The sequence below is a fragment of the Xenopus laevis genome, chromosome 5S, assembly GCF_017654675.1.
Source record: "Xenopus laevis strain J_2021 chromosome 5S, Xenopus_laevis_v10.1, whole genome shotgun sequence".
In the NCBI taxonomy this organism is placed as follows: Eukaryota; Metazoa; Chordata; class Amphibia; order Anura; family Pipidae; genus Xenopus; species Xenopus laevis.
Window position 1 is genome coordinate 44,281,492 of NC_054380.1, and position 22,594 is coordinate 44,304,085.

The 22,594-nt window shown below is 36.9% G+C and overlaps 1 protein-coding gene across 1 annotated transcript in view; it reads right to left on the reverse strand.

The window, feature by feature from the left end:
• Positions 1-422: 422 nt before the first annotated feature.
• Positions 423-22,594, reverse strand: part of galnt2.S (polypeptide N-acetylgalactosaminyltransferase 2 S homeolog) — a 45,593-nt gene continuing 23,421 nt past the window's right edge. Inside the window, exons 8-16 of the mRNA XM_018265270.2 lie at positions 22,213-22,300; positions 16,909-16,996; positions 13,088-13,191; positions 9,763-9,889; positions 8,692-8,784; positions 7,612-7,695; positions 5,869-5,995; positions 3,554-3,673; positions 423-1,724 (exon numbers count right to left, since the gene is read on the reverse strand). Of these exons, the coding sequence (XP_018120759.1) occupies positions 1,569-1,724; positions 3,554-3,673; positions 5,869-5,995; positions 7,612-7,695; positions 8,692-8,784; positions 9,763-9,889; positions 13,088-13,191; positions 16,909-16,996; positions 22,213-22,300 (987 nt within the window). The 3' untranslated portion in view covers positions 423-1,568. The remainder of the gene's footprint in view (positions 1,725-3,553; positions 3,674-5,868; positions 5,996-7,611; positions 7,696-8,691; positions 8,785-9,762; positions 9,890-13,087; positions 13,192-16,908; positions 16,997-22,212; positions 22,301-22,594) is intronic.

Genomic DNA, 22,594 nt, shown 5'->3' on the forward strand with positions numbered 1-22,594 from the left:
TTGACAGGGGACTCAGAGCAGCACTACTTTGGGGGTTTACTGGTATATTTAGATGGACCTTTCTGATAAGGCTTACTTAGGTTTAACCTTTCCTTCTCCTTCAAGGAAAGCCTTGCATCATCTCAGAATCTTGTTTGTGCACCAGAATGGGGAACCCTATGTCCATCCTCATGCCCTGGCTACACAATTACATAGTAAAGAGAAGGAGGGAATGTGGGGAGAGCAGTGACATCTAGGAAGTGCTGAATGGAATGTGAAAGTAATTGACTGCCCCACCTCTATACCCAGGGCATAGAGGAGGGGCAGACAATATGTGATTGACAGCTGAGATTTTTAAATGATCTTATAACAGCTATGACTACTTTAATAAAAATAGAAATTGGATTTCATGTTTAATTTGAAAAGGACTTTTATTATACAGATTTTTGTGTCTGGGTGACAGGTCCAGTTTAACATAAACTCAACCAAACGAGCTCATGTTAAAAAGGGAGTATTTTTCAATTGAAATATATAGGAGGAAATTACTCATTGAACATAGCCGGCCCTTATGTCAAAAATACAGATGGAAGATGTTTATTCGGCAAACTGCAGATGATGAACTAATTCAATATTGTGGCAAGCAGAAAAAAAAAGAAGACAGCACAAAAGCTTGCTGATTTCAATGATTTTTCTGCCGTCATTTATTTTACAAGTACTGCCCCGACATCTGAATACACAACTGAAGGACTATGATGCTTCTGTTAGGTCACAAACCTTCCCTAAAATCAAGACATTAAATAGAATGGAAAAGCTAAAAACACGGGAACATAAGGCATGACACAGACTAAACTAAATGCAGAGAGAACTGATCCGTTGCAGCAATTGCGATGAGCGTTTCTGTGTGGCTAAATGCACTGAAGAAAACAAGCTGTAAACACTGTTTAAAAGAATAAAAAGTGAATTCACATTTTTTTATGCAGTTGTTCACCAATAAAATAGATTCCGGTTAGTATTTTTACGTACATTTCTCATTATTTTGTACATAAGGAATAAAGAAACAGTACAACAGTAGTCCATGATAATCATCTTGGGAAAAGGTTGTAGTGATTAGCAAAGTTATAACAATGCACCAAAGAAATCAAATCTAGAGAATCTAGGGAAAGAAAAAGTGCCATATATTTATTAGATACTATGACAATTTTGCTTCCATTTAAAAAATAAAAAAAGGCCTATGTGCCTAAAGATTTGAAAACCTTCCCATTTTTCAAATCAAAGCCAAACCTCCTGTTGTGGCAACACATAATAAGTTACAATCCTCATTGAGGCCTCATGTGCAAGAATGCGATATTTCAATCCAAACCGAGGAAGAGGTGCAAAGGTGCTGTACTTTGTGTCTCTTCTTGAAGACTCCCACACTCATGATTCCACAAACAATGATGGAATACTGAGGTATATAGTTTTGCAGAAATGTGGACAAATATATCTGCAATGCATTCAAATCAATGTCCATGAAATGGCGCTTGCTCACCCCCCCCCCTTCCCATGTCTTCTGTGGTTCCCCCCCCTTCCCCCCAAACCCTTCAGTTATTTTACTGTTGAAGATTAAGAGAGAATTTCCATTGCTGTGACAGAGAAGGGCTGCACGCTTCTACTGTAAGACCACCATTTTTTGCATTTCGACTATCCAGGCAAAAATTGCTACCCACGTGCCTCAGTTTGGAGTTATTTTCAATTTGTTCCCACTTCTAGAAGAAAACACAAGCATACATCGGATTAGTATGACAAATATCACAATGGCATACTATTGGAAGTGCCAACTTCATTAAAGGCAAAGTTGATGGTCCAAATTGGCCATTTATTGACGCCTGTGAGAATCTGCACAAGTAGCACAGGTGACACCGATAATGCTATAGAATGAGAAGTGCTATTTGTGACAGACAGACCTCCACTCAAAAAAAATTCAACTAAGCATAAGCTTCCAGGATCAGAGCTACTATCCCACAGGACAACACCCTCCACCTGATTGGTTCATGAACATTTTCTATACTGCTGCTTAGAAAAATTCCAAGCATTGTGCTAAAAGGAACAGTGATATCAAAAAATTAAAGTGGTTTAAAGTAATACAAATATAATGCAGTGTTGCCCTGCACTGGTAAAAATGCAGTTTGCTTCAGAAACACTACTATTGTTTATATAGGGACCATAGGGTTAAATTGTCCCTATGCCTTTAATTCCCTACCCTTCCTCCTTCTAGACGCTGGGCAAAAGCCCATGTCTCTAGTTTAAGTATTTACATATCCAGTGTTATTGGCCCAGAGGTGTAATGACCACTTCTTATCACACTTCCGTATAGTGTTTGGAAAAGGGTGTATCTTCCTCTTTGGCTGCTGGTGTCCTAACCAGTAAAGCCATTGCCCTAAAGGGATCAGCACCTTTAGTGTCTGAGTCGGGGAGCAGGGAACCCCATGAATGAGGTTAGTTAGAATAGGTTATATCCGTTATAGACTCTCTAGGAGAGTAAGAAAGAGAGAACAGATAGCAAGAGCAGCTTTGTGCTCCATCAAGGATCTGTAGCAGGGAGTAACTTCCCAAGGCTCCTAGATTGCCTTTAGTATAGGGACTACAGTGGATATGGTGTTAAGGCTTAGACTCCTTCTCCCTGACCACTCCATGGGGTGGGATTCGGACCACTTCAAGGTATATCTGCCGGGGATTCCTATTAATGCTTGACTAAAATGCCTTATGAGAGTCACATTCCTCAGCTGTGTCATCCACCTGTTCTAGCCTATGATTTTACATCTGCCTATACCTCTTATTGACTGTAAGTAAACCTGGGAATATTGGTCTTGTACAAATAAACTATCATTCATTTGTTTCACCATAAGAACCTCCTGGCGTCCATCATTTTCCCTTTTACTGCACAGTAACGTGAGAGTTGTAGTTCTACTACACTCTTACTGAAATCTTCCACTTAGCGAAGGCCCAAACCTGAAGAGTCAAGTCACATGTAACCCATGCTCCTATAACTAGCTGGACATTAAACCCTTTTTGGTCTGCTTAGCCAAATTAATGTTACATTGGATGCTGGGTTTTCATTTGGAGGGGTTGAACTTGATGGACTGTCTTTTTTCAACCCAATGTAACTTTGTAAATAAGCTGCTGTGTAGCAATTCGGGCAGCCATTCAAATGAGAAAAGGCTACAAGGATACACAGCAGATAGCAGATAAGATCTGTGGAACATAATGATGTTATCTGAATTTATCATGTGCCATATAGCCTTTTTTCAATTTCCGCCATTGCTACATAGCAGCTTGTTTATATGAACTATAGTAGTGTTTCTGAAGCAAGCAGATCGTTTTACCAGGTCAGAGTAACAGTGCTACATTTTGAAAGACTCCGGCTCTGCACATAAGAAAACTTAGCTGCAGATTTAGGGAAATTGACCCGTTGCTACACTGCAAATCTTGCATTTTGGCATACTATTTTGCTATCATACTGCTAATCATATGAGGCCAATTCAGCCTTCTAGCAGTTTACACTGTTCTGTAAGGAGAAACTATGTAACATGCTTACCTGTCTGCTGTCATTTTCTCTACAGCCTTGAAGTTTTATAAGGGAGCCCGGTACCCTGTCTACAACAGTAAGGCAAAGATCCATATGTTTCACTGATTTATCCTTGGTTAAAGCCCATTCCTAAAAGCAGATAAACATTATATTGAATATATAGAAGTAGAAGAATACATTGTCCAAATAGCAGAATACACTCTGACAGAGTCAGCAAAGTTAATAATGACTGTTTCCTTAGTCAGAAATCAGTATATGACTACTGAATCTACTATCACATGGGAAATAATACAAATGTTGTCTTGCTGTGTTTCTGGAATTTAGATTCTCAGAATTTGGCTAAAGCCAAGTTAACAATATGTCTGTGGAAAAAATCAGCAGCACACTGTTAAATTTGCAAAAGTGCTCAAATGCAGAATTTATTTAGCCCATAGCATACAAACGCCTTTTGTATGCTATGGGCTAAATAAATTCTGCATTTGAGCACTTTTGCAAATTTAATAGTGTGCTGCTGTTTTTTTCCATGTATTGATGCGACCCGAGGACAGGATTGGGTCTTCTATTACAGCACCTGGCACATCAACAGTGTTTGTTTGGGAGGTGAGCGCTCCATTTTTTGTGAACAATAGCAGGTGAAGTGATAAAGGGTGAGGGGAGAAAAAGAGAGCATTTAAAGTTAAACGGATTCTAAAATTAAATGTACATTTTGGAAGTTTATTTATTAAAGTCTGAATTGCAAAAAGAAAAATTTTAGGGGTTTTTTTACTATAAAATTAACATTTTTAGTGGACAAAAAATAGAATTTTGCGAGATTTATTATACCCAAGGCTGCAAAATGAGAAATCTGAAAATACTCCATCTTTAACATGTCAAGGTCCTGTAGAAGTCAATGGTAGAGGTCCTATTTGCAAGATATTATCGTCTGCGCTGTTTCTAACGATAATCCGAACATTTTGGGCTTTTCTGCCAATTTCACTAAAATTTCAGACTTTTTGGGTGTCAAATCTGAAAAAAAAACGGATTTTTCTAGTGACGATCTGAAAAAGTCGTGGTTTATGTTGATCCAGTTTATTCATGATAAATAAGGGTAAATCGTGGGTTCAAGTTTGGTCAGATTTTTTTTTTTTTTTTTTTTAAATTAATCAGAAAAATTCCGATTTTACTGTGCTACACTGACAGGTATACTTTTGTGTTACTTGAAGTCCCTACACCTGCCTGTTTTTCTCAACCTGTCAATTATAGCTTCTAATGATACTGCTGCATATGGCAACTACCTCACAAAAAATAAAGTGACAGACCTTGTTCTTTAAAGGACCAGTTACTGGTCCTTTAACCCTCCCCTTACCACCTTTCCCTGCCAGACAGCCAAGATAGGATTTATTTTTATTGCATCAGAAAAAAATGTATGCACACACAAGCAAAATCCAGCCGAGAGGTAACTCTAGTTACTCACATACATTGTAAACATAACCTTCTATAACCACTGGGTAAAGGTAGGAATTAAGTGCCTGAACTACAATTCCCAAACTTTGTCAATACCCCCATGTAGTAGGTAAGTAAAGGTCAAGAACATAAAACATTGGTTACTGGTGGCTTCCATAAACACGACTGTTGTCATTTAAATACATTAAGTGCGGTACAATACAATTAGATATGTCAGCTGCAGTTCATTTTAATTTACTTTCGCAGAGCCACAGTTCTTTACGTGATGAAGAACACGTTGTTTTGATACCAAAGACTCATTTCCACACATAGAGGCCCATTTACTTAGCTCGAGTGAATGTATAGAAGAAAAAAAAACTTTGAATTTCGAATGATTTTTTTGGCTACTTCGACCATCGACTATGACTCGAACTAAAAATCGCTCGAATATTCGACCATTCGATAGTCGAAGTACTTTAAAAAAAAAAACAAAAAAAAAACTTCGACCCCCTACTTCGCCACCTAAAACCTACCGAGGTGCAATGTTAGCCTATGGGGAAGGTCCCCATAGGCTTTCTAATGTTTTTTTGGTCGAAGAAAAATCGTTCGATCGATGGATTAAAATCCTTTGAATCGAACGATTCGAAGGATTTAATCGTTCGATCGAATGATTTTTCGTTCGATCGTACTATTTGCTTTAAATCATTCGTTAAATCCTTACAAACTATAAAAGTTTGTGTTATTTGCAGATTTATGTGTGAATTCAAAATATATACTAGCATTTAATGTACAAATTATGATTTGGTTCAGTTTTGCAGAATCCTTGTGAGACAGCAATCCTGCATGAAAAGAAAATTCGGAAAATTTTCGGAATACAGATAATGCATCTTATTTATACCTACCTGATTGCCTCCAGCGTTGTGACATTCATAAACTCCAACTACACCATCTGCAAAATGGCCTAATGTGTCCAAACAATTTGTGCCTTGCTGCAAAGCCCCAAATGCAATATCTTGGTGATCAGGAACCCTGGGAACATATTCCAAAAGTAACTTGTAAAGAAAAAGTTCAGTGAAATGTTACATAATGGTCTAGAAAAAAAAATACAAAATTTTAATTTGCTACCACTTACATATCTAGGGTCAGAGACGTTTTTATTATAAAGGCACGGGAGGGCCTGGTGCCTAGGGTGGCAACTTTAAGGGGGAGAACCCTTGGATGACAGCATGGTAAATAAAAAAATTTAATTAAAAAAAACCCAAAAAACTCCTCACTAAATCTGGCATCGGAGGAGAGGGGGTTGGAGTATCTACGGGTGTGAGCAATGAGCGGAAGTCTGTTATCACTGCACTTCCTATGTGCATTTTCACTAAAACTGTGCACAGGGGCGCCTAGAGATTTTGGGGATTTCCAGGATGATGAATCTCATGCAGATTCCATTGTTCTATAAGGCTTTTATATTATTCCCATTTAGTGAATAAGCTGTTTATTATTACTTACTAAACTAGGGGGTGATTTATTATCATTCAAATTATACTTTTCACTCCACAATTCAGCTTCGAATATGCTTTCAAAAAACTGGAATGTACAGTTTTTAAAGCACAAAAAAAAGTCTAAAAATGTAAATGTAAAATTTTAGCATCTAAAAGCTGCAGATTTTATGTAAAAATCAGTCGGAGCTGTCTAAGGAAAAAAAACGCACTAGCATTTTTTTTGAAACATTGAATAGTCAAAACCATATAAAGTAACAAACAAAAACTGGCCAAGTAAAACCAGTGACTTTTATTTAAATCATTAAGAATATTTTCTAACAACTTTATATTACAGGTAAGGGCCTGTTATCCAGAATGGTCAGGGCCTGGGGCTTTCCAGATAACGGATCTTTTCGTAATTTGGATCTTCATACCATAAATCTACTAATCATGTAAACATTAAATAAAGCCAATAGGATGATTCTGCTTCCAGTAAGGATTAATTTGATCTTACTTTGGACCAAGTGGAAGGTACGGTTTTATTATTACAGAGAAAAAACAAATCATATCTAAAAATTTGGATTATTTGAATAAAACAGAGTCTATGGGAGACGGCCTTTCCGTAATTCAGAACGGATTCCACACCTGTACCAGTTTATTAAAACATTTGAGATTATTTTTGAAACTAAATTAAGAAATCGATACTAGTTGGTGTGCAACTTTTTCCCACAGAAAACCTTAAGCAGGAATATTTTCCACATTTTTTTTCATCAATAAGCCATTTTTAGAGCGGAAACCCCCGCAAGTATTGTTGCATTTTTTTTAGCACGCACTTTTTCCCCCCTCAACCGCGAAACTTTTTAAACAGGACTCTAAATCTTTTTCTCTTTCTGCCTATTCCCCATCAATATTGAATTCATAGGCAAACAATTAGATCATGTAAACTATTGATAGGGGAAATCAGGTTAAAACAACATAAATTAAGTTATTTAGTTTACTAGGGATGTTTCCCCTCTCTTGTTAATTGTCACTTCATGCAGAGTTCTCACCTTAAAAAGGCAAATCCTTTTGCATGAAGCACTTGGTTGTTTTGTTCAAGGCAGAATTTTGAAAAAGAAAAACCAAAAAAATATAACTAAAAAGAATTCCATAAAACAAAGTTTCCCATCTCACCTTAGTTCTGGATAAACATTTTCTAGATACCACTTGAAAGGCTTGCATCCCAGGTTTTTTTTTAACTCTAAGCGGCTCTGAATGCTAGAAGGGCGTAAAAAGCACAGAGTTTATTTTGAAAAGTACATCAGGTGCCACAATAGCATAAATGGTATAGTATGCAGACATCAGTTGGGCTCAGAAGAAAACACATCCTTAAAGGGGAACTATCACGAAAATCTAATATAAGCATCAGCATACTGAAATAAGAAACTTTCTAAATACAGACAATTGAAAATTCGGTACTGTTTCTGAAATAATCAAGTTTATCTTCACTATTCCTCTATCAGCATCTGTTTCTCTTCATTCTCTCTTCATGCAGGAGTTGGGTGTCAGATCAATGAGTGAGTGATAATCATTGAATCAGTGAAATCCAATATATCTTATATGGGGGGGGGGCTCCTTTTGCCTAGAACAGTGATCCCCAACCAGTAGCTCTTGAGCAACATGTTGCCCTCCAACTCCTTGGATGTTGCTCCCAGTGGCCTCAAAGCAGGTGATTATTTTTGAATTCCAGGCAAGTTTTGGCTGCATAAAAACCAGGTACTCTGGCAAACAGAGCTTCAATGTAGGTTGACAATCCACATAGGGTCTACTAAAGGGCCAATCACAGCCCTTATTTGGCACCCCAGGAATAGTTTTCATGCTAGTGTTGCTCCCCAACTCCTTTTACATCTGAATGTTGCTCAAGGATTCTAAAGGTTGGGGATCCCTGGCCTAGAAGATGTATTAGAGCTCACTCTATTAATATCAACAGAAATCCTGTCTCTCTACATGCAGAATTTGTTCAAAAGGCAGTTATTTTTGTCTGTACTGGAATCAGTTATTTGAGTAAACTCTAATACATCTGCTAGGAAAGGAAATCTTAATTCAGTATGCTGAAGCTTATATTGAATTTTCATTTTCGCCATAGTGCCCCTTTAAATTAGTCACTATGATAAAAAGGGTGACAAAAAAGAAAGGGATATTTTCCATGTCTAACATGTTTAGCATTAGTAATTTGCCTGTAATGTTATGTTAAAATTTTTTGTGTGCACTTACTTTCCATATGGTACATTTCTTGCAGAAGGTACAGCTGCATAGTAGAAATTCTTATAATCATCCATCCAAACTTCTGCAGCCCTTCGTGTATTTCTGTAACAAAATAATAATTCAGATGATAGTTTTATTTTATTTTAATTTCCTTATAAAATACACAGAGCAGGCACCTGCAATACATTGATAGAGATATTTATCACTGGAAGTCATTCATTTCACTATTTATAAAACTGTTGGTATTTGCACATTAAACTGCAGAAAAGAGAAGAAAAGGCATCCCCTAAGTTTAAACCTTTTGATCCAAAAAAAGGATGACCCATCTGCCAGAGGAAGGAACCCCCATAGCGGTTTCTTTTTTGCCTCAAAATCACAAAAAAGAAAAAAAAAAAAAACAACAACAATAATAATAATAGCATAATACAGAATATATAAACCAGTGGTGATGTGTGAGATAATTCAAATATGTCACTGTTCACCTTACATGAAAGTAGAATTTAATTCATGAATATTATGTCTTTTCCATGGAGGCAAGCAAAAGAAAGCAAACCTCATTATTAACCTCCCCCCCCCTTTTTTTTTTTTGCATATTCTTTATTGTTTCAATTTTTTGTTCATATACATAAAATAAGACAATTCCTTAATATATCCTTTAATACCTATACAATAATGTAATGCCTCTGGGTGAGGAAATAAATGTATCTATATTTTTATTACTATAGCGCTCCTTGAGGGCAAAGTACTGTACAGCAGAACAATAAATTAATAGAAGAAAAAGGGGGTCATTGCAATAATAGTACAAATAAGTACAAAAATACAATACAGATAACTATAAAATACAGTTACAATACATATTAAGTGCTTAGTGTCAAGGAGACAAAAAAATGGAGGCCCCTGCCCTGTAGAGACAACAGTCTAATTGGAAGGGTAACTTACAGACATAAATAGGAGGGATATTAAGTGCTATAGGTTACAGTGGGGGACACTGCCATATACTGTAAGTGCTAGTTCCCAGTTCAGGTGTTATGCAAGTTAAAACTCATCAAGTATATCCTTAAGTACATACTTAATATTTACCTGGCAAATACAGTTCCACTGCCACCGGGGAAAGTATATGGATGCTGCTTTCGAAACACATGGCCTACCCTACTGCAAGGGATAATTTCAAGGCTCCCACTGCACTGCCACACACGGAATGAGATTTCTAAGTTAAAAAAGAAAATCTTTGTATCAGGAAGGAAACAGAGTTGTGTTATTGCATTATACAAAAACAATGACTAAAAGTGATACTGCAGATTCCCCTGCCCTACACTTAAGAAAAACAACACAAGGAAGCCACAATGGAAACCAGATGGCAACTCTGAAACAACTGCAAGCAATACAAACAGCTGTTGTCTGTAATAAACACCAATGTAATTAAGCCAACATAGCAGCATGGTGGTGCTGGGGGCTGTGTGGCTAGTTCAGGGACTGGGGCCCTTGTTAAACAAATTCTTTAGGATAATGTTCAAGCATCAGTCACAAAGTTGAAGTTACGCAGGGGTTGGATATTCCAACAAGACAATGACCCTACACCCACTTTGAAATCTACAAAGGCATTTATACAGAGGGAGAAGTACAATATTCTGGAATGGCCGTCACAGTCCCCCGACTTGAATATCATCGAAAATCTATGGGATGATTTTTGGAGATATTGTATGGTCAAAAATACCGCCATCCAGAATCCAGACACTCATCAAAGGCTAAAGGAGAGGTGTCTAGAGACTGTTACATTTGCAAAAGGAAGCTCAACATAGTATTGATGTAATATCTTTGTTGGGATGCCCAAATTTATGCACCCGTCTAATATTGTTATGATGCATATTTTCTGTTAATCCAATAAACTTTATGTCACTGCTGAAATACTACTGTTTCCATTACGCATGTTATATATTAAAAGGAAGTTGCTACTTTGAAAGCTCAGCAAATGATAAACAAAACTCCAAAGAATTAAGAGGGGTTCCCAAACTTTTTCATATGACTGTATTTACTGAAAATTGTAGTTAGTATAGTTAGTTAATTTAGTATATGGGTATATGTAGTTTATGCAAGTGTATGGAGGGGTCAGTGTGTGTATGTATGGTTGCTGGGTTTCATTTGGAGGGGTTGAACTTGATGGACTTTGGTCTTTTTTCAACCCGATTTAACTATGTAACCATGTAAGTATGCTTTTATGAGAGAAAATGCAAAATTTCCTCTTGGCAAAAATTCTCTAGAGAATTTTGGCCATGAGGAAATGACATGTGGAAAAGTTGCATGGAGGAAGTAATGTACAAATGTGTTCAGAATAATTGCAGTCCGATCTCACTAACCTGATCAATCACTGTTTTTGGTAGAAATTATATTTCTACATGGCAAATAATTTACTAGTAGGTATAGAAGAGTAATAGAAAACCAACAGAGCCAACACTCATGACATGTATGCTGCCGATTCTGTGTAATTGAATCATTAATTGAGGCTTATTCCAAATAATAGCATTGTGGAGTTCAGTTAGTGAGGTCATTCATTATGTGGAAAAAAACAGGTGTCAAGTGGCCCTTATTTAAGGAAGGAATGCAGCAAATGATGTGCATGCTGGTTATAGTGCATTTCTCTCTGAAAATCTGAGTAAAATAGGTTGTTCCTGTAACAGAGGCCACCCCTTCAGACTAGAAGAAGCATCATTTGAAGTAACATAGGTGGTTCTTTACAGTGAGGTCAGTGAGTTTGTGGAATGCACTGGCAGGTGATGTTGTGATGCCCGATTCTGTTAATGCCTTTAAGAGGGGCTTGGATGATTTCTTGGATAGACATAATGTCACTATTGTGATACTAAGTTCTATAGTTAGTATAGATATGGGTATATATAATTTATGTGAAAGTAGGGAGGGGTGCGTGTGTGGATGCTGGGTTTTCATTTGGAGGGGTTGAACTTAATGGACTTTGTCTTTTTTCAACCCGATTTAACTATGTAACTATGTTCCAGACACTGTTCAGAACAACGTACTTTGATTAAAAAGGTGATTGGCAAGGGGAAAACATAAAACAAGTGCAGAAAATGACAGACTGCTCAGCTAAAATGATCTTGAATCCTTTAAAATGGCAACCAAAGCCTGAAAGACTTGAAAGAAAACTGAAAACTACCATTCGAATGGATAGAAGAATAGCCAAAATGGCAAAGACTCAGCCAATGACCAGCTCCAGGAAGGTCTAAAGATATCTGTGAGTACTGTTACAATTAAAAGACGCCTATGTGAGGCCAAGCTGTCGGAAAGAAGTCCTCGCAATTTCCCATTGTTGAAGAAAAGACGTGCTGAAGAGGTTACAATTGACTGACCTAAAGAGAAATGGCGCAACATTTTGTGGACTGATAAAAGCAAGTTTGTTCTTTCTGGGTCTAGGGGCCGCAGACAGTTTGTCAGATGACCCACAAACACTGAATTCAAGTCACAGTACACTGTGAAGACAGTGTTGGGAAAGCATCGATATGGGGATGTTTCTCATACTGGTGTTGGGCCTATTTATCACATACCAGGGATCATGGATCAGTTTCAATACATCAAAATACTTGAAGAGGTCATGTTGCCTTATGCTGAAGAGAAAATGCCCTTGATGGGTGTTTCAACAAGACCCCAAATACACCAGTAAATGAGCAACATCTTTGTTCCAGAGAAACAAGATTGATGTTATGGAGTGGCCAGCCCAATCCCTGGACTTTAGTCCAATAGAAAACTTTCGGGATGGATGACATCAAAAATGCTGTTTCTGAGGCAAAACCAAGAAATGCATAAGAATAGTAGAATGTAACAGGTGCCAGAAGTTGGTTGACTTAATGCAACACAGATGTGTAGCAGTTCTCAAAGGAAAGCAAAACCTTGAAACATTTTAGTTTAGTTTATACAGTGGCTGTTTACGTTTGTAAAGAAGAATGCAGACACTGCTGTTTTTTTTGAAGAGCCTAATATTCCATTTTCTTCACTTCCTGTAAAGGAATAACACATATTTGATCCATTTCTCTTCATGTTTTGATTTGGAATAGAATGTGCAGTGTTCCCAATGCAGTTTGCGTGTATGGAAATAAAAGCCATTATTTCCATACACGAGCTTTATTCACTTTTTTTTAAACATACTGCTATTATTCTGAACACAACTAAGATTGAGAAGCTACTCCGTCTTCATAATGGCAGTTTATCAGCCTGAACAAGGAGAAATTTCTCTTGGCAATAATTTATTTTTCTGCTCTTAGTAAATTGTCAAAAACTCACTGGAAAATTTGTTATATGTATATGTTAATTTTCACCAATGTGAAGAGAATATTGTCAAAACTTGCTGTATTCTCCTTCTAGTAAAACAACGAAAATGGTTAATAGATTGCACACTTACCCAAATTTTCACCACCCCAAACATCCATCATCATATCATACTTTCCCAATTGTTCAAAGTATGATTTATCCATAACAAACAGTCCACCTGCAATCATTGGAGTTCTAAATTAAAACACAAACAATAAAATTAAGTCATGCAACCACTAGCATCACAGTAAAATAAGATGTGATTGGTCACTTGGTCTTGTTCAAATTGTACATCTGTTTGTTTCAGACAAGAGAGTGCTTATTGTAACTAGGTTATCATAAATAAGAACTTAAATATCTGGGTCAATTTTCTTGAAGAATGCCAATAACTGGCATGCTGTGTCATCATGCAACGCAACCAGGGCCGCCATTAGAAATCACGGGGCCCCGTACAACAAAATTTTTGGGGCCCCCTGGGCCCCGCCCACACTGACGACCAAGCTCCGCCCCATATCCCGCCCACATCGCAGTTAAAAGACCACACAGACATCAGCGCTAAAAAAGTAACCCCCCCCCCACACAAGTTGTAAAAAGCTATTGATGGTCAGGGCCCCCTTATAAAAAAAATTGGGGCCCCCAAAAAAAAAAAATTAAAATTTTTTTTTTTTTTAAAACATTGGTGGCAGGGGCCCCCTGTTAAAAAAAACTTGGGGCCCCAACAAAAAAAAATGTAAAAAAAACTAAAAAATAAACAAACATTGGCGGCAGGGGCCCCCTTATAAGTTAAAAACAAATTGGGGCCCCAAAAAAAAAATTTGGAGAAAAAAAAATTTTTTTGAAAAAAAAAAAATGGTGGCAGGGGCCCCCTTACAAGTTAAAAACAAATTGGGGCCCCAAAAAAAATTTAAAAAAAAAATAATTTTTTTTTGAAAAAAAAAAAAAAACTGGTGGCAGGTTAAAAAAATTTGGGGCCACCAAAAAGAAAATTAATTTTTTTTTTTAAAAAAAAACCCAAAAAAAAAAAACAATGGTGGCAAGGGGCCCCTTACGAGTTAAAAAAAAAATTGGGGCCCCAAAAACAAAAGTTTTAAAAAAAAGATTGGTGGCAGGGGCCTATAGAATATTAAAATAATACATTGGTGGCCAGGGGATTAAAAAAAAAAAAAAAACACAAACTGGTGTTCAGTAGAATTGAACTCATGGCTTCAGTACTTCAACTTCGCCTCCTTTCGTGACTTCGGGTCTTTTCACCGCTTCAGGACTTCGGCTTCGGCTGTTTTCGTGACTTCGGGTCTTTGCGCTGCTTCAGGACTTCGGCTTCGGCTGTTTTCGTGACTTCGGGTCTTTTCGGCGCTTCGTGACTTCGGCTTTTTCCATGACTTCGGGTCTTTTCGTCGCATCGGCTTCGGCTTTTCGGCACTTCCGCATTCGGCACTGAAGAGGCAAGACGTACGGCTCGGGCGCTCGTAAGGGGGGCCCGGATCTTCAAAAAAATGCAGCGCTGCCGGGCCCCCCTTCATGCCCGGGCCCGGTACGCTTGTCCCCCCTGTCCCCCCCTGATGGCGGCCCTGAACGCAACACACACTGTATTCTTCTTAATTTAATTAAAGACAAATACAAATAGTTGTTTTCCTGCATCCTAAAGCAATCCTAACTCCTCAGTAGGGATACTGATGGAAGCCAGGAAAAGGAAAAAGAGTAACAAAGCTCAAAAAAAAAAAAAAAAAAAAACAGGCAAAAACAAGACCCTGAAAAACGCCAATGCAGTGGAGAGGAACACACACCGTACATCTTAAAAATATACTGTTAAACCTTTACAAACTACAAACAAATTAAAATGATGCATGCACAGAATGTTGGCATCTGATAAATCAAATTGTTTTTTAGCATGATTACAACTCAAACAAATTCAAGAGCCTGGAGAAACCAAATCCAAACCCTTAAAACAATGTGACTAGATGATGAGGATCGAAAATGTTATTCCCCCCCTTCTGCACCCTAATTTGCACATGGATTAGGTTGTTTCCTTCCTGAAAGATTTGGATTTAGCCAAATCACAAAAATAGGGATTTCGTACACTCCTAATTCAAATGGAAACTACAGCAGAATTATATTTTGATATACAGATACATGGACAATCTAAGTAAATTTTGTTTTTACAAAAATTTGTGTTCAAATTTTTAGATTTTTTTTCAATAACCTTTCCTTGTGTATGTCAATTTATTAGTGGTATGGATTTATGAATCCAGCCTTCCACTTTTACTTTTGATCTGCCGTGTTGGTTTTCTTGTCCAAAGAATAGTTTTGGAGCCCTTTTCTCCTTGATATTGCAAAATAGTGGTTGCATTTATCTCCGAAAGGGAAGGCTGGTATAGTTCCATATTTGTTTTCTTTAAAGGGATTCTGTCATGATTTTTATGATGTGGTTTTGATTTCTAAATTACACTGTTTACACTGCAAATAATTCACTTTACCATGGAAAATTTAATTTGTGAACCAGCAAGTGTAATTTATTTTAGTTGTAATATTGGTGTGTAGGCAGCCATCTCAGGTCGTTTTGCCTGGTCATTTGCTTTCAGAAAGAGCCAGCACTTTAGGATGAAACTGATTTCTGGCAGGCTGTTGTTTCTCCTGCTCAATCTAACTGAATGTGTCGCAGTGGGACCTGGATTTTACCATTGAGTGCTGTTCTTATATCTACCAGGCAGCTGTTATCTTGTGTCAGGGAGCTGCTATCTGGTTACTTGCAGTACAGCAGTAATGAGTGAAGTTTATCAGAGCACAAGTCACATGATTGGGGGCAGTTGGGAAACTGAAAATATGTCTAGCCCCATGTCAGATTTCAAAATTAATATAAAAAAAATCTGTTTGCTCTTTTGAGAAATGGATTTCGGTGCAGAATTTTTAGCCACTTACTGCATTTAAAATTACTTATTTTGTTATCAGGGAAAGATTTGCTCATTTTGCAACCACTGCAATTTTTCCTGATGTCATGGGTGCTTAACATCAGATACAATTTAAGATTGTATTTAAATTACAAAACCCTATACTGTCAGGTTAAGCATTTGCCTAGTACTAGGTATGGGGTTAGCAAATCCTCGCCACCAAATCTGGCACTATCTTTATGGTTTCCCTCTGTATGTGTTACCATCAGAAACTTTCCAGCAGAAAGAATCCCAAGGCACACAGGATAATTGCAAGCAAGCTGCCTTGCGTGTTCATTGCGAAGTGCAATGTTTCGGGGTCACACCCCTTTCTCAAGTATGCTTGAGAAAGGGGCGTGACCCCGAAACATTGCTTGAGAAAGGGGCGTGACCCTGAAACGTTGCACTTCGCAATAAACAGCTTGCTTGCAATTATCCTGTGTGCCTTGGGATTCTTTCTGCTGGACTGTTTGTGAGGCGGCCGATCCTCTACCTTTGTGCACCAGGTGTCGTTACTTTAATTTTCTAAGGGTGTGCGAGAGCCATAGTTGAACTACCATCAGAAACTTTGCCATCACAGTCCTGCCTGAAAATGCAGGCAAGGTGGAGAAATAACCTAAATAAAAGAGATCTAATTTTTATAATTACTATAATGAAGAGATTTTAAATGTGTAACATAAGTATTCATGGTTATTTCTTCAATAAATTGTTGTAATAATCTTTGTTATCTAGGTGATTAACAAAATATTGAAAATAAAAATATAAAATATACATATAAAAATATGATTTACAATGATTGAAATGTGTACATGTTTTTACAACTGGGATACAGCATAAGAGGATACATTTAAGTTAGTTCTCCATACACCTGCTGTTTTCTAATGCTTACTTGTATTGGTAGGAGTAACCTAAATAGTTTTTTGTAAAATGTACATAAAATAATGGTTTCAATTTTATCAAGAAAATGAAAAAAAAAAAAAAAACATACTTAATTGGAGCTACTGGATTTCCTTGTCTGGTCCTTCTCTGTTCTGGCGTCATATAGTCCCACTTAAAAACCAAATTCCAGTCAAAACCTGAAAAATTTAATACATATTGTGAGATTTTTGCATACTACAGGATAAGGATACTATGATGAATGATAAGATACGAATTCAAACCAAACTAATTGTAAATAAAAATATATTCATTAGATAAATCAACTTGACCTGTTCTGAAATTATATAATTCATGTCAATTACACAAGAAAGCATATCTGTGGTTCAATTTGATCAATATAAATATGCATCCAACAAAGCAAATGCTGTAAAAAATGTCTATAGGCCACTATTTTCTTCTAGTGGCTGGAGATATAAAGATATGACAGCAATGTAGCAAGCAAAGTGCAATTTTAAGTGTGATTGCCATTTTCCCCCAACAATGCAGTTTCCCCTAGAATTCCAGCATTGTTGCACATGCCTGGAAGCATTTCATCTAAAGCAGCTGTGGCTGATGCATCAAAATTAATGCAACTGTGCATATTGCATATTAAAAACACAACTGTGCAAGAGTCTGGTTGCTGTCATTTCCAATGTTCACTGTGCGAGTGACATGTGCTCCATATTCTTCAGGTGCAAATGCGCTGTTCCTATTGCAACTGTGACCATTTCATAAAAGAAGGCAGGGAGAACTGAGTAGGTCGAGCACAGCTATACAGAGGAGCAAGGAGAACATTTTGATGCAAGCACCTTTAATAATTGGGTTTTTACATGCAACAGACTGCAGGGAAACTTGTGGGACCACAACTACACTTGCTGTTGTAATTGACCCCTATGGAATCTTTAAAGAGGTTGTTCACCTTCAAATTAAGGTTTAGTATGATGCAACGTACAATAATCTGAGACAATTTGAAATTGGTTTTCATTTGTGTTTTTTTGGGTTATTTAGCTGTGTATTCAGCAGCTCTCCAGTTTGCAATTTCAGCAATCTGGTTGCAAGGGCCCAAATTACCCTAGCAACCATTCATCAATTTGAATAAGTGACTAGACTATGAATAGTAGGGGACCAGAATAGAAATATGAGTAAGAAAAGTATCAAGAACAATAAATTTGCAGTCTTACAGAACATTGATTTTTAGATGGGGTCACTGACTTCCAAAGCTGGAAAGAGTCACAAGAAAAAGGCAAATAATTACAAAACAATAACAAATAAAAAATTAAAATCAATTTAAAAGATACTTAGGGGCACATTTACTTAAGGTCGAATATCGTGGGTTAATTAACCCTCGATATTCGACTGTCTAAATTAAATCCTTCGGCTTCGAATATCGAAAGTCGAAGGATTTACCGCAATTCGTTCGATCGAAGGAAAAATCGTTAGATCGAACGATTAACTCCTTCAAAACGAACGATTCAAAGGATTTTAATCCATCGATCGAACGATTCGAGGATTTTAATCCATCAATCGAACGATTCAAAGGATTTTAATCCATCGATCGAACGATTTTCCTTCGACTAAAAATTTGTTAGAAAGCCTATGGGGACCTTCCAACATTGAGGTTTGGTAGGTTTTACTTGGCAAAGTAGGGGGTCGATGTATTTTTTAAAGAGACAGTACTTCGACTATCGAATGGTCGAATAGTCAAAACGATTTTTAGTTTCGTTCGATTCGAAGTCGAAGGTCGAAGTAGCCAAAAAAATTATCCGAAATTCAAAGTTTTCTTTATTCTATTCCTTCACTTGAACTAAGTAAATGTGCCCCTAAAAGTTAACTTAAAAGTAAACCACCCCTTCAAAGGCTAAAGACAATATCATAACAATTCTGATGTAATTGAACAAATTTCAGTCTGCTCTAGAGACTGTCACTATGGGATTATTATATTTCATAATATTTATATATATATATATATATATATATATATATATATATATATATATATATATATATATATATATATATATATATATATATATAGATAGATACAGTTAGGAGCACTCACGGGTGTCGTGATAAAAAAAGTTTTATTGGAGTGTTACAGACTAACACACATCAACGCGTTTCCAAGTGTGTGTTAAAAGTCAAATATAAAAATGTGTAAAAAGGTTAACCACATTATTAAAAAACAGTTATAAAATGCATAATTGTGAACCATCAAATCGTTTTAAACATACAAGAGTTTGTGCAGATGACAAATTTAACAAACTGGGTTATTATGGATGCCACTCAAATACAACTCCAGGCAGAAAATATTTTTAAAAGTTAAATAGCCATGTATGGCAACATTTGATTGCAAGTTATTGCTATGTTTATAACACCGCCTCCCAGGTAATATAAGGTTCTATTAAAATATGGATCTATCCAAGTCCATGTATATATCACACATAGTTCCCTATTTACTGTATGTCAAAATACTTGGGCTATTTATTCCCTTTGTTGCATCTACATGTCGCAATAATTCTGTCAAATAGTACCTTTCAAATGTATTTATGCTGCCTATATGTTCCCAAAATTTTTTACTGTCTAGGAACCATATTAGTCCATTGTTTTAATTATTACTTAACTTGCTTGCTCAAGTACTCCTATTACTATGGTCATCCTTGAAACCCAATTTGTTTTTTAAAAAACTAAAGTGCAGTCTACATAAGTGTAAAAAATTTCAAGAGCAATGTAACAATGTGTCAACACTTCCATTGCACACTTATCGTGTAGAACAATCTCCTGCCCATAACCCATAAAAAGTCTAAAAATAGTCGTACTGACAACATTCTCAAGGATGTACAGTACTAATTAGATCTGAAAAAAGGATAGACAAGTATTTCTTTTAAATGAAGCAAGCCAATGAATACATCTCATTTAGGCCCCTAGGGGCCACTGTGTCCAAAGTCCGGATCCACTTGGCCTCTCTTTGAAGTAGTGTTCTCCCCCTGTCACCTCCACGTTTAAGTGGAGGGACATGATCAATTAGTACACATCGAATAGAGGGGAGCGAGTGCCCAAAACTTACACAGTGTCTAGCAAGTGGGGTATCCGCTTTACCAGAAGTCAGAGCAGTGCGTATGGTGGATCTACGATTATTCATGCGGATCCGAAAAGTTGTAGTACATTTCCCAACATAATACAAGCCACATGTGCAAATAATGCAATACACTACATATTCAGAAAGGCAAGTTAACCTGTGTCTTATTTCATATCTCCTGCCACTGTGTGGATGGGAAAAATGAGAACCCGTTAAAAGAAACCCGCATGTAATACATCCACTGCACCTAAAGCAACCCATCTTATTGAATTTCAGCCATGACTGTGGCAGAATAGTTTCCCGTTCAGTATGCAAATCTGTAACCATCAGTATGTCACGCAGGGCCCGACCTTTACGATAAGCACACCTCGGCAGTTTCGCTTTAATAAATGGTAAGTTGTTATCCATTTGTAGTATAGGCCAATTTTTTCTGATAGTTGTACAGATGTGTTTGCTTACAGGCCAAAAGCTAGAAACAAAGGTTAGAGTATCTTCCTTATCCAGTTCTCCTGAAATTGTTCTGGATGTACCTGTATTCTCTTTTGTTAAAGCTTTTTCCAATTCACTATCCAGAAATTCTCTTTGATAGCCGCGCTGTAAAAATCTCTCACGCATCTCATACGCCTGTTGCTTTGCCAACAATCAGAATTGTTCCGAAAAACTCTAAGGAATTGTGTGTATGGTATTGATCTCAAAATAGAGGGCGGATGAAAACTGTGCGCATGCAAAACTGTGTTTCTGTCAGTATCTTTGCGGTATAGTGTAGTACCCACACCACTAGATGTACGAAAAATTCTAATATCCAGAAAATCCACTGTATCACGGTCAGAGGTCAGTGTGAACTTGACCGGAGTGGACAGGGCATTCAATTCGGCAACAAATGTTTGGAGTCTGACGTGGTCCCCCCGCCAAATCAGGAACACATCATCGATATATCTCTTGTATAAAAATAGTTGATAAAAATTCTTAGAGAAGAGTTCCTTTTCAAAAAAATCCATAAATAAATTTTTCGAGGAGCACCCGGGATTTGATTAATTGAAGGTGAGTGCCGGTTAATAATATGACTATAAATATATATATATATATATATATATATATATATATATATATATATATATATATATATATATATATATATATATATAGTTGGCACAGTAATGGCTAATAAGGTCTTGTCAGCAGCAGGGTGACCACATGGCAGTGAGATGGGGGGATGGTCTCTAAAAATTGAAACAAATATATAGCACTTTACAAGGAATATATAAACCCTCTCACAAGCTGCAATATGAGAACAACTTCATTAACACATATCTATGAGGCTAAGAAGGGTCTTTTATCCCTGGTTAAGAAAACAGATGCAAAGAGAATAGGGTGGAGGGAAAAAACTATATACTGTAAGGAAATTGGGAACATCTTTTTCTCTGGATCCTGACCTCCTACAATACAGGACATAATGCTCACACTTGGTAAACATGCAGGTAAATTTACTATGCCTTAAGACTGTTTTAATAAGTTGTGTCAGATACATTATCCAGTAATGGATTTATTGATGTTGTGCATATTATGCCTTATTGAATAAAGTAGAGGTTGTAGAAAGCAAAAAGTGTGAACTCAGTCTTTACACTTATTTTCACTCCACTGCACCTACTGTGCATTTATGAAGCTAAACAAACTAACCCGTGTCCCTTCAGGAGCTGAGGAGTGACAGCTTGGAGCTTTCTAAAGGAACATCTTTAAAGACACCTGTTGGCAAATAGTTTTAACATGTCGAAATATAATTGTACTTTGTGAACATAATTTTAATGAAAGCTTCTATGCCCAAACTTGAGTTTTCTCAAAGTGTGTTACAATCACAACAATGCATCATTTGAAGGTTTATAGTAAAATAAAAAATGTCAGAACTCCTATTAGGGTTGCAACCTTTTGGCCAGGTTGAATCCCGGCAGGAGGCGGGCCGTTACATTGCAGGGGGGTCGTGCCGTCAGGGGCAGGGCTATGAAGTGGTGATCGGCCAATCACCACGTCGAGCATAGGGAATCCTAACCGGTTTTACAAATTTGGAAAACCAGGCAGGTAGTTTTGACTCCTATAACTATTATGGGTTAGCACAAGTGCAGTTCAATGTATTCTTTGCACAGGCTAAAGGACCCATATATAAGAGTTGGATTATGAACCAAAGGGCCTGTAGCTAGAAATTTATAGAAAAATATTATCATCCTCATTTCAAATGTCACAATTTAGATAAAAACTATTCAAAAAAATTATATTAACGTTCACTGCTGTCTTATTTATACATACCGCCTTTCAAATCAGCTGATGCTCCAACATACTGGAAATTGTCCATGTTAATGACATCAATTATAGGAGACACAACTCTAGTCTTGTCCTAAAACGTAAAATTTCAGTTGTAATAAAATCTTGCAACAAATAGATTACAGGTCTATATATGAATCTTTATTACTCTATCAAAAATGTATGCACATATGTCTGGTTATCTTGATGCTGAACCATAATTAGGATATGATAAATACTGAAATATTATTGTACTCGAGTACAGTACTTTATTCAAGCTCCCTAGTGAGATGAAAAAAGAAAGGAAATGCATCCTCAATCAATATATCAAGTTGTACCTATGATTGCGAACATCAAAAAAAAAAAAAAAATGGCGGAAAAAAAAAAA